The sequence below is a fragment of the Dendrobates tinctorius genome, unplaced genomic scaffold (assembly GCF_039654945.1).
Source record: "Dendrobates tinctorius isolate UK_male_01 unplaced genomic scaffold, ASM3965494v1 ptg000120l, whole genome shotgun sequence".
Lineage (NCBI taxonomy): Eukaryota > Metazoa > Chordata > Amphibia > Anura > Dendrobatidae > Dendrobates > Dendrobates tinctorius.
In genome coordinates, this window is record NW_027361788.1 from 27,340,604 (window position 1) to 27,353,241 (window position 12,638).

General features: G+C 46.2%; 1 protein-coding gene across 4 annotated transcripts in view; it reads right to left on the reverse strand.

Annotated features, from left to right (window-relative positions):
• The window catches only part of FPGS (folylpolyglutamate synthase), a 114,974-nt gene that overhangs the window by 14,263 nt on the left and 88,073 nt on the right, over positions 1–12,638 (reverse strand). The window contains exons 1-4 of one of the 4 annotated variants that reach the window (XM_073540949.1): positions 4,570–4,643; positions 1,667–1,795; positions 1,413–1,466; positions 742–806 (exon numbers count right to left, since the gene is read on the reverse strand). In XM_073540949.1, coding sequence (XP_073397050.1) covers positions 742–806; positions 1,413–1,466; positions 1,667–1,795; positions 4,570–4,614 — 293 coding nt within the window. In that variant the 5' untranslated portion in view covers positions 4,615–4,643. Of the gene's footprint in view, positions 1–741; positions 807–1,412; positions 1,467–1,666; positions 1,796–3,560; positions 3,712–4,354; positions 4,541–4,569; positions 4,644–12,638 lie in introns of those variants that run through there. The other 3 variants (XM_073540947.1, XM_073540950.1, XM_073540948.1) reach the window with 3 other exon arrangements.

A 12,638-nucleotide genomic window follows, 5' to 3' on the forward strand; every position in this document is an offset into this window, starting at 1 on the left:
AGAAAAATATTTTGCTCAAAAGGCTATTCACTTCTGCAAGCTTCAGCGTGAGAACAAGCACAGAGCAGTGTACGTACCCAAGGACTCCTGTATAAGCAATCTGACAGAGCAGTGTTGAGTAGTGATGAGCAAATGTGCTTACAAGAAGCGTTATTAGAGCATGCTTGGGTGCTAAAAGTCGGGTGCTAACAGTGTGTTCGGCGTGCTCGAAATACTATGTTCAAGTCTCTGCAGCTGCATATCTCGCGGTTGTTCGATAGCGATTGTCTGTTAGGCAATCCCTGCACGTGTTGCAGCTGTCGAAAAGCCACGAGATATGCAGCCACGGCAACTTGAACATAGTGTTCAAGCACGCCGAAGACACTCGTTTAGCACCCGAGCATAAGTCTTTACTAGTGTTGAGTAGAGTTGAGCGACTTTGGTCGGATCGGGTTTCGTGAAACCCGAATGAAACAAAATAAGTTTCAGATGAAACTCGTCCGACTAGAGCAAAACAAAGTCGGAGTTTCGTCCGAAACCCGACCCCAATGCAAGTCAATGGGAAATAAAAGTCGGACGAAACTCCGACTTTGTTTTGCTCTAGTCGGACGAGTTTCATCTGAAACTTATTTTGTTTCATTCGGGTTTCACGAAACCCGATCCGACCAAAGTCGCTCAACTCTAGTGTTGAGCTGATACTTGCTGAATTGAGCCTTTGTGAGCAGTCTTCTGCAAAGCCTTTAACAGTAAGCACAACCTTACCTGTAGAATCCAGTCTTCAAGCCGCAGTTTCTAAGAATTTGCTCAGTAAAGGCACAAGTGGATCCCTTAAAAAAAAAAAAAAAAAAAAATCAAAATGTAACAACTTACAGCAGCTTGCCATGTATAGTATTAATAGGAGGTTAAAATATACAAAAATGAGAGCATAATAGTTCTGTCACCTCTATAAATGTACTCTGTCTGTGACTGTGCTTTTATACCAGCAGTAGGGGGTGTGCCATCCCCTATACACATTTTACTTGATCATCATTTTGGAGACCCCTATATGCAGTTGTGCAGCAGTGTAGGGGGTTATCTCACGACAATGCTTTACCACTTGTGCGCAGAATAGGCGATTACAGTAATCAAATCACCACCGCTCATACATTTCAGCACTCATATCACTATCAGTCCCATTAACATTCAATGGAGCAACAGGGCGCACGTATGACTACTTGAGCTGGTGCAAATCGATTTGTACGTCCCAGTCCATCTGCCATGATGCAACGATGATGTCGCACCAAATCAAAGAGCCGTGAATGCAGTTAGGTGAGAACAGCTGATCAGCAGGGGTGCTGGGTGTTAGAATCCGGCTGATCAGACGTTTACCTTAGGATATGTCATCAATGAGATAGTACTGGACAATCCCTGTAAGAGTCTCTTTCATCACTCACCTTCCCCTTGGTTCCAGTAACATGAATGATATTCAGCCGATCCAAGTCCTCCACCTGTAAAAAGAGGTAGACCGATTAAAAAAAAAAAAAAAAAAGAGAAGGAATGAGACTACACACAGTGGGTATATTTATAGAAAAGCAAATTTAAGTACAGAGCAGTGTACACAAAACGGTGGGAGGCTTTAATTTGAGACTTTGCGAAGTTCCCCGATGAAACTAGAACAAGGCTGACATGAGCTCTCCCAGTCACTTACCCGCAGGCCGCTTCTCTCCAGGAACCCCTTCATGGCCACCATCTGCTCCTGGGGATCATTGCGTTGTCTCTTCACCTGATCCAGGTAGCTGGCATTTGTCTGCAGGGTGTTGAGAGTGCGGATGGCATCCTAAAAGCAGAAAACACAAGATTATTCACTGGCTCTCTGCAAATAACCTATGTAAGAAATAATCCGGCACCGCATCCTTTGCCGATGTACATTTGACATCGCAGAAGGCTGGCTAATCTTCAATGATGTGTCCAGCGGCCATCGATTACTGATGCGACAAATCGATCCGTACCAGCTCTAAAATGTTTTTTGTTTTTAAAAAAAAACAAAAAAAAAAAACCCACCTTTCTTGCTTTTCCGGAAAAAATTCATAAGCAGAAAACATGTACAGAGCCAGTCCTGCTCACAAAGCAGCATTATCAGTGCACGCAAGGTCTCGTCCTGCCATATGTGTACCAACTACGACGTTTGGACAGGCCGAGGGTCTACTGACCTGAAATGGACAGCCTCACAAGCATGTACGAGGCAGCCAAGTTTGGGACAGGAGACTTGCAGACAGTCCATACTTGGACTGTAATACACACATGCCTGAACGAGGCCTAAGGCTCAGATCACACTACCGTACAATTGGGTTACCGCCATTTTAAATGGCATAAATAAGGGCCACACGCCGCACTAATCTTGCCACCAAAAGTAACAAACGTCTACGAAATCTCAGACTCTGGCCACATAAGAGCAATCAGCCTAGAAGGAAGCAGAACCAAAGGTAGCATGGATACCCCTTTAAAAGGGCTTGTTCTTTTCCACTCACTTTCATGGGGTAGGTGACGTCACGTGTAAAGGGTGCCTGCCAGGCCGCGCTCATAATCGGGAGGCATCGTCCACCCATTTTAACCATAGCTGCCGATAACTAACCGGCCCTACGGGTATCAGCAGATATGAGATCACCTGCCCTGCTCAGTTCTCATTATGGAAGTCAGTGGAAAAGCCCTTAAAGCACATGATACATTGTAACTATCTCAGCAGCTGTGTAAACAGGACTAGATCTAGAAGGGTTTTTCACTTCTGAAATATTTGCATTCACTGACAACAATCCGATAGACTACACCGGTTACAGCCCGTGGTACAGAGTGATCAACCATCTGATGCCCATGGAAGTCAATGATCCAAGTCTTGATCTTACCCAGTAGAGTAGGGAAGCTGACCAAGCAGCGGGCAGAGACTACATCCCACAAGTGCAGAATTCACTATGGCTGTACTCTTGTAGGTGCCAAGTAGCAGGTGGGCGAGTGACCACTGTCCGTACACCTGTGCTGGTAACGTCACACAAGATCCCGAGGATCACACAAAGCTCAGCATTTACCCTGGGGGCAGTGTCGGACTGGGGTGCCAAGGGCCCACCAGTGACTGACTTTGAGGGGGCCCACTTTTCACCTATATACAAATATTACTCTACCCCTGTTCACATATTTACCTATATCTCTATATAATAATAAGCTAGGTAGTTTGGTTAATCAATGATGAGATGCTGCTTTTTTTCTGTACAGAGTGAATCAAGTTAATTATGCCAAGTACTGCCCATACAGTGGGGTTAGGGGCCCAAATCTGCACAGGGGCCCACGGGGGATTGCCCTGTTACCCTATGGGCCAGTCCGAGCCTGCCTGGGGGGGGGGGGTCTCTCTGGTGTGGGAACCGGGCTGCCTTCTGACAGCTATTACACAACGGGCTCCGCTAGCAAAGTGCCATTCAGAGATTCCTGCCCCAGAAAACCGCTACGCCCTGTGCTGCAGCCCGTCCTGCCTGAGGCACATGAACTGACAGTGCCGGGAACGAGGCTGCACTGCATTGGTAGAAGGCGGAAAATGAGTCGAGACCCCCACTCACCTCGAAGACAAAGCAGATCCAGTTCCTGCAGCCGACCTAGAAACTGCAGCTGTCTGAATTAGGCCCTTAAGTCCCAATATCCCCAGCTGTTGAGCAGTGACAGAGGGGGGATACATACAACTGTGTACAATGGGGGGGGGTAGGAGAAGGCACAGGGTGACAAATTCTATGGGGGGGAGGGGGCAAAAATTTCACCCTTCCCCATTGTCAAACGAGCCTGTGAATGTCCGCCAGGAGGCCGGAGACACAACAAAGCTCTCAGTGCATAGGAACGAGTTGTCATCTTTTGTTGTTGCCTATGCAGAGCGCAGTGCTCAATAGCAAACTAATCCCTACCTCTGGATAGGCAGCAACAGAATCACATGTGTTGCACTGTGCCCTCTGAGAGAAGAGACAGGGAGAACGGTCCCAAATTTAAAGGGACCTGTCAGCAAGTGTTTAGATCCCTGTGATGTTGCGCAAAATCTTAGGCAGGGGAGCAGCTTACAGAGAAGAGTCGGGGCAGCCCTGGGGTCAGCAGCTTAGGGGGGGGGGGGGGGGCTCAGCATACTTGTGGGGTCCTATCATTTTCCCCCCATAGATCCCTATGAAGGGTTGAGCTGTCACGGTCATCGCTCTCTGGAGCTGGCAAGTTGCCCCGACACATTGCAACAAAATGCTGAAATACTGACACACAACTAAGTAATATGTGTGTGGCAGGGCATGCTGACACTTGTCGTCCTCGTGTCGTGCGTACCCGACGCCCATGTGCTGCTATGAATGAGTGAGTCACGTGTGTCCGGCTGATGTAATACCTGATACTCCATCCTGACAGCCAGAGCAGCCTGAGCGCTGAGACTTCGGACCTGTGATCTGGTACCGGGATATGGCAGCAGCCTGAGCACTGAATATAGTACCCGGTACCGTGGAGCCATGCTGCGGGCACCAGACACACCCCCTGACCCCGCCGTAACCCGGAGTACGGTCCCACAACGACGCCATGTTGCATGTGGCAAAGAGATTAACTTGCCAAGTGACGTCCCCAGGCCCCGCCCCTTTCGTATTTTGGCGCCATGGTCTCAAATTATCCTATGGTGACTGAATAGTTGTATAGTGATGATTGGCGCCATTTTATATGGTGACGGTGTACAAAACACACTGCTGTATAACCTGTATACATTAGTACCAACAATTAAAATAAAAAGGGACGTTGTTGGGGATTTTACTTCAGGATAATCCACCCCAAACATCTGACTAGAAATTCCTATAATTAATCCATTACGGGCTCAGACATTTTTCACTTTTTAGTTTTTTTCCTCCCTTTTCTTCCACAAGCGATAACTTTTTTATTTTTTATGTCTATAAAGGCTTATATTTTTTTGCAGGATCAGTTTAGTTTTGAATGATGTCATTTTATCAAATAATCTACTGAAAAACGTCAAAAAAATATGTTGGTTAAAATAATATAAATGTAAAAATCAGTCCACAGTGCACCCGGTGCTGTGGTTTTTTTTTTCAAGTGCCCTTTTCTCATATATGAAGAGGCGTTTAGTCGAAGAAGAAAAAGCGTTCCAGGTTTGACCACCGAATTGACACAGAAAAAAATGCCAATGAAACACAACAATTAACGCTTTAAAAATTTATTTTTTTAATAGTGCGGATTTTGGTGAATGAAGAATCATCGTAAAAAAACAACTTTAGGTCCCGATTAGAGATGAGCGACTTTGCCTTTTTTCGGGTCGACCCGACTTTCGCAAAAGTCGGGTCGAACGCAATCGGCCGATTATCGTGAAAAGTCAAAGGCCGACTGAAACACGAAACCCAATGCAAGTCAATGGGAAAGCAAAGTCGGCAGGGAGTGGAGGACAGGAAACACACCTACAGTGCCCTTTTGAATGCCAAAAACATCAATTCTTATTACTGAAGCTTGGCAACCTTAATTTACTTTATAATAATAGTTAGGCATTGAAAACTGGGGGTTATTTGGCTAAAGTTGTGGGGGGGTAGGGCTGGCTCCAGGTTTTCGTGGGCCCAGGGCCAAAGAGTGTCAATGGGCTCCTTTAACACATGACACAACTCATGATCCTCTGATACGGCAGAGAAATAGCGGTATAGTACAATGAAAAATACTTCACTTCTTACATCACATGACTGATATCCATTTTAAATTCTCCAATAGCTCCAAAAACGGACTGTATATTACTCCATACAGTATTATGGCCACCGCATAGTGCGCTATACAGAGTAATGAGGCCCATATATTTCTCCATACAGAATCTTTGGTCCCATATAAGATTCGATACAGTATATGATGAGCTCCACCTAATGCTACAGTATATGTTGGTCCCCATGGATGAAGCGCCACTGTCTTATGGGCCCAAATAATGCTCCATATATAATGGGCCCCATTTCTAATGCTCCAGTGTATAATGGGCCCTGTAAATGCTGCTCCAGTGTCTGATGTCCACCTTTGGAATGCTCCAGTGTATGGTGGGCCCCATATATCATTCTCCAGAGTATAGTGCGCCCCAAAAATTGTTCCCAACCTTTAAAACCATTAAATAAGTCTCCTCGCTAGGGAATCCCTGTACTAGTCTGGACTCCTCGTCGTTCCCATCTTCCATTTCTTTGCACTTGGACTGTTTAGGCAGAGGGCGTACAGACGTGATGTCATCGCGCTCTCTGACCAGAATGTCACTGCCAGGAAACGCGGAAAACGTCACGGCGGTGGAGCAGGGAGAGGTATTTCAATTTTGCAAGTGCTGTGATTCTGAGCAAGCAGGGGGGGCCCACTCGTTGGCGACGGCACTGGCACAGGGCCCCTCATAGTACGGCGGTGTGTCTGACGGCTGATGGGGGTGGGAACACCGGTAGAGACACTTTTGTGTACCATGAGGGGCCCTGCACTTTCATCTGCACCTTCCTCTTTGTCACCATGTAAGGTGGTATAGTAACTCAGGGGAACCTGAGTTTCATCAGGGTCAGATTCTGGCTGTGTAGAGTGCGAGGGGAATGTAGTGGTCTGGGTCAATGTACCAGCAGAATCATCTAGCAGTGCCTGGGCATCAGTGCACTTGTGGCGCCCCCAGGAGTACGGTCGCCACAGTGGCATTACCTTCCTCCTAGGGAGTGTGATGTCATGCTTGGGAGCAACGAAGGATCTCTCTAGCAGTTAAACCAACACACAACACAGTTCCCACTCCAGGCCAGCAGGGAGAGCTCTGAACCTGACTGCTGAGGAGCTGCTATCTGTGGTCGGGAGGAGGGAAGTTAGGGCAGTCTGTGAAGGGAAAGGGAAGTGTGTGGACGTGAGAAGGGGAGCTGGAGGATGAGCAGAGTTAAGGCTCACTCCTAGCTGGAGCGCATGGTCCGGTTTCCGATCTCCGAGTTTGTAGGGACACTGACGGTCCTGCAGCAGAAACCGGAGGAAGTAGCAGCTGTAAATGCTCTGTTCCCAACTAAGGCTCGGAGGCCCCAGCAGCGACTTGTGTGAGCCAGAAGGAAAAGGCTACGGCTGCCTGCCATACGAGAAAGTTTCAAAAGAGCGTCAACAGGGGGAACTTCAGTGAACTCAGTACTGCAAGTACCTCAGATAAGTGCTAGAACGGAGGCCACACTACCTATCTGCAGAGAGAGAATTCCTAATTTGCTTTCAGGCTGACCAACTCCTCCATCTGTACTCTGGGTCCTGGACGGCACTTACCAAGTACAGGTAAAGGAACTGCACGACTGTGTCTGTCATCTTTCTCCTGCGCCTGGCACACGGCTCTGCTACATCCTGCACTGCGCACCATCTACCAACTCTTTCATCTGCTCTGCGACTACCGCCCTACCTGTGCAGGGCTTCTACATCTTAGCTGCACCACAACATCTGTCCCAGAGAAGCGACACTGCAGCGCTGGTCAATTTGAACAGAAACCACAGGTGGCATCACGTATCATTCACCCCTTTGCATGGACACCCAGGGCCACGGACCGGGTCACCACCACAGTGACACATCCCTCTGAGACAACGGCCCGGTACCGATTAACCCCACTGCCCTGGCTGGCCACCCACACTCCATGTCAGATTCATCTTGGACTGGGGAATTCACGATTTGACTTGATAACCCAGGCATGGTATGTGAGAAAGAGCTACTTTTACTAATGTGAAGTGTGGCCTGCTGCATCATTCACTTTTGGTGGGGGTGAAGGACACAAGGAAAGGGGTTCTTCCTGACCAGGAGCCAGCACTTGATGACTCAGTGCTTGCATTTTTTGAAACTTCAGAAGAGGAGGGCATATTAGCTGGAGACTGTTTCGGCAATGTAAGCCAAAACCAGTTCCTTCGGCTTTAAAAGTAGTTAACCTACTCCCAGAAAAGGTAGCCTTCCAGGCGTTTCGGAGCCAGACCATGATGCAGGCTCAACACCTCCTGCCTTAGCTGCTATTGTGCTTTTGCCACTACCAGCAGATGCACCACCAGCATCAGTACCAGCTGGCCCCCCCAAGCCCACGTCCGTGGCCTCTTCCACCACACTTCCAAATTTTGGAGAAAATGTACCAAAAATAACATCAGATATATGGTACTGTATCAGAAGCGTACAGCTCTATACAGTCAAAGGATAATTGTCAATCTCCATATATATTTCATGAGTCACACAGGGATGCTCACAGGCTCAGTATGGATTAGACAAGAATATAAAAAGGTACAATATAAATTCCAAGACAATAGTGCTTATCCTAACTCAATAAATTAGTTATAATAAACCAATTTGTGCACACAAATGGACAAATAAAAGGACAATTCGGAACCAAATCAAACTACGAAAAACCGAACTAGTATCCAAAATTCCACCACAAAATTCCAAGGTCTATAATTCAAAGGACCTTCCAGTCACATGACTCCCCTTCACCAATGACAAAGGGCCGGACAGAACGCGCGCTGACGTCGGCGTCCCGGGGATCTCAGCCTATCGCATCCACGTCCCCTGTGTCTGCGATTTACATTCGCAGCTGCGGGGACCACGTGGGGCGGAGGGGCGGGATATCCCGGTGACGTCCGATGTTTGTGCGTGTCATACCTCCCCGCTCCCTCTCTCATTGGCTCTATACCACATAAAAACCTACCCCTTTGTGGATGACGCCACCCCCTGATGAAGGCAGATGCCGAAACGCACGTCGGGGTCGGACGTGTACTGGGAACTTGGCACTAACTGATATTAGGTATTTAATTTACTTTCCTAACATGTGTCTCTTATAATTGTATACAATATGGCACGGCCATTTAGTTTGCAGCACATTGGTGCATATAGAGTGGCATCAGTTCACAGTATATAAATGTGCATTGTGGAATTGTATACTTATTCCTATTACATTGGCACCAGTCTGCAGTGAAACATATATGCTTATACTATTTAGTATTGGTATCTACTGCCCATTATTTGTGACTATACTATTTAGGCTAATCATGTTATGTTGTATACATTTTGGTAAAACCTTAGTATACATTTTGGTAAAAATTTCATCATGACATATGTTATTTTGTAACAATTTTTTTACACCTGCACTTTATTGAGGACACCTAATTACAATTATATTTATCGTGCAAATTTATTGATGCTTTATTGGTTTCCAGTATTCCCCTCTTTTGGTATTGGCATCTCATCCTTCTTTGTACATATATATATATATATATATTTTGTATATGTTTTAACAAATAAAAAATTTTGGATAATAGTTCGGTTTTTCGTAGTTTGATTAAGAATATAAAAAGAAAAAGCATCATCAGATAGTAGGTATATATAGTATAGTTTAAACAATCTAAATCTCTGTATATATTTCAGGAGGCAGACATAGACGCTCTCAGGCTCACTATGGATTACAACACAATATAAAAAGCCGTAAAACGGTAATGGATTTGAAGCGTACAGCTGTACACAGTGTAGGGGTCATTGTCAATCTCTGTATTTATTTCCACAGTCAGAAACAGACTCTCACTTGGTCAGTTTGGATTAGACCAGAATATAAAAAGCAGTAAATGGGTAATGTATCACTAGCATAGAGCTGTATACAGTGTTGGGGTAATTTTTAAATCTACATATAAATTGCAGGAGTAACCCACAGACTCTCACTCGCTCAGGATGGATCACACCACAATATAAAAAGAAGATCCACAAGAAATACGCGTAATCACACATGTGGGCCAATGTTCCAGGTGTCAATGATACACTTAGAGTGGTGGGTGGAGGAGGACTTCCTTGCAGAAAGGGTACAGTATCACCAGATACCAGGTATATATAGCATAGTTTAAACATTAAAAATGTACGTCTATATATCAGGAGTAGTGTTGAGCCACCCCGCTAGTGTTCGAGTTCGGTTCGGTTCGTCGAACAGGAGGCAAGTTCGTCGAATGTTCGACGAACACCGTCAAACCCCATTGAAAACAATGGCAGGCAAACACAAACACATACAAACACATAGAAAACAATTACAAAACACCTTAAAAGGTGTCCCAAAGCAAACAAAATGCTCAGAAGACACAAATAACCTATGGAAAAGGGCAACTACATATAGAAAAGAGGTGGAGGAGTAAAAGGAGGAGGATTAGACACAGATATAGGCATGTCATGCCCTTATAAAGTCAAGAAAGGCTGGAATAAAAATCTAAAATAAAAAAAATCTAAAATTCTAAAATCGAAGACGATCATATACCGCGGACTTCCCACCATAAATTATGCCAACTGCCGATCGGGCGGCGTTATTCCCACGACCCTCCGAACAGTGTCCATGAAGGCAAAGTGTTTGGTTTCCGGGGGCAGTATGGTTGCAAAGCTGAACCTTAAAGGAATGTCCAGAAGGGCTCCACCAGGAGTGGAGCCTGCGGCTTAATTGGACTCCACACGGGCAACCTCAACCATGCCAGCCACGGAAAGGATGGACAGATTGCAAGCTTTGTCGATTCTGTGGGTGGTGGTGCATGGCCGTTTTTAGTTGTGCTAGCGATATGTCTGCTTAATTCCGTTAACGAACGAGACTCCGGCATGCCCCCGCGGTCCGCGTCCAGCTTACTAGAGGGACACGCGAGGCTCTGGCACGCGAGATCGAGCAATAACAGGTCTGTCACGTCCTTACATGTCCGGGGCTGCATGCGCGCCACACTGAAAGGACCAGCGTGTGTCGCTTACAGGTGCGGATAACCCGCTGAACCCCGTTAGTGATGGGGATCTGGGATTCCAATTCTTCCCCGCGAACGAGGATTTCCCAGTAAGTGCAGGTCAACCGGAATTCCGGAATTAGGCCTAACCGGCATTCCAGAAAGAATGTGAAAAAATTAAGTGTCCAAACCACAGGTGCTGTAGCTTGCTTAACAGCTGGGCTCCTCTGCTGAGTAGCACGCAGTTCTTACATAAACAGGTGGCATAGCTTGGTTCACGGGTGGGCAACTCTGCTGAGTAGCAGACAGTGCTTACATAAACAGGCGGCATAGCTAGGTTAACGGGTTGGCTCTTCTGCTGAGCAGTAGACACAGGTACTAGGCCCAAAGTATTCATTGGGCTAAATGGAATTAAAAAATGGTTCTTACATAAGCAGGCGGCACAGCTTGGTTCACGGGTGGGCTCCTCTGCTGAGTAGCAGACACAGTTACTAGGCCCAAAGTATTAACTGGGGTAAATGCAGTCAAAAATTGGTTCTTTCATAAACAGGCGGCATAGCTATGTTCATGGGTGGGCTCCTCTGCTGAGTAGCAGACACAGTTACTAGGCCCAAAGTATTAACTGGGCTAAATGCAGTCAAAAACTGGTTCTTTCATAAAGAGGCGGCATAGCTAGGTTCACGGGTGGGCTCCTCTGCTGAGCAGCAGACAGTGCTACAAGGCCCAAAAGGATTTTCTGGACAAGATGCAGTAAAAAATTATTAGAAACACACACGGTGTAGCTCCTTGACAGGTGTACTACACCGCTGGCTACCAGGCACCGCTACTATGCCATAAAACTGTCTATTAACATTGAAAACCATTATTAATGTGAAAATAAAGTTACGCTTTTGGTGAACGAACTGTTCTCGAACGGAACCTTGAACAGCCGAATTTTAAGCAAAGTGTTCGAGTTCGACGAATGGCTCGAACACCACCCAAAACAGCTCGAATTTGAACTTGGCGAATAGGTCATCTCGAACACCGTTCATCTGTAATCAGGAGGCAGACTCAGACGGTCTCAGGCCCAGTATGGATTCGACAAGATTGTAGAAAGTTGAGAAAGGGTACAGTATCACCGGATACCAGGTATATATAGCATAGTTTAAACATTAAAAATCTCCGTGTATATTTCCGGAGTCCGACAAAGACACTCACAGCCTCAGTATGGATTAGACAAGAATCTAAAAAGTAGAAAAAGTGTAATGTATTCGAAGCGTACACCAGTATACACTGTTGGGGTATTTTTCAATCTTCATATATATTTCAGTCTCAGTAAGACAGTCCAGACTCTCCGCAAGAGGAAACGAGATTGATACAAGTACAGACGGAAAGTCGAGTGATTGCAGAAATTTTGGAATTACTAATCACGGGAAAAACTCCCGGGAGAATTCTCAGAGGCGATGCTGACCCTCAATTACTTTGTCTGTGGAGACAGCGAAAACAGTTCTTGTGAAGAATATCGCAGTACCGTGGATCCCATCACCGTTACTCATCTCCATCAAATTGTGATCACAGGGAGAGATGTAGACATTGTCCTCACTGCCCACCATGATCTGTCAGGTAACTTTGGAGGGAAAAGACAGAAGCCACAGGCCGTTGGCGATTCTATTGGATTGGCATGAGAGGACACATTTAAAAATGTGGGCAGGAATGTCACACGTCTGTGAGTAGGAAAACCGTGAAAGCTGATGATAAACCACCACTGCGTCTCATTGTGAGTCGACATCCATAACAAATGGAAGCCATTGATCATCTGAAGATAGAGCCCAGCAGGACAGGGCATAGCTACGTCTTAACCATCATCTATAAGTTCACCAAATTTGTATTGGCAGTCCCAGTGAAAGATTTAACAGCCCAGACTACACAGCGGTGGAGCAGGGAGAGGTAAGTATTGCAAGTGCTTTGGCCCTGAGCAAGCAGGGG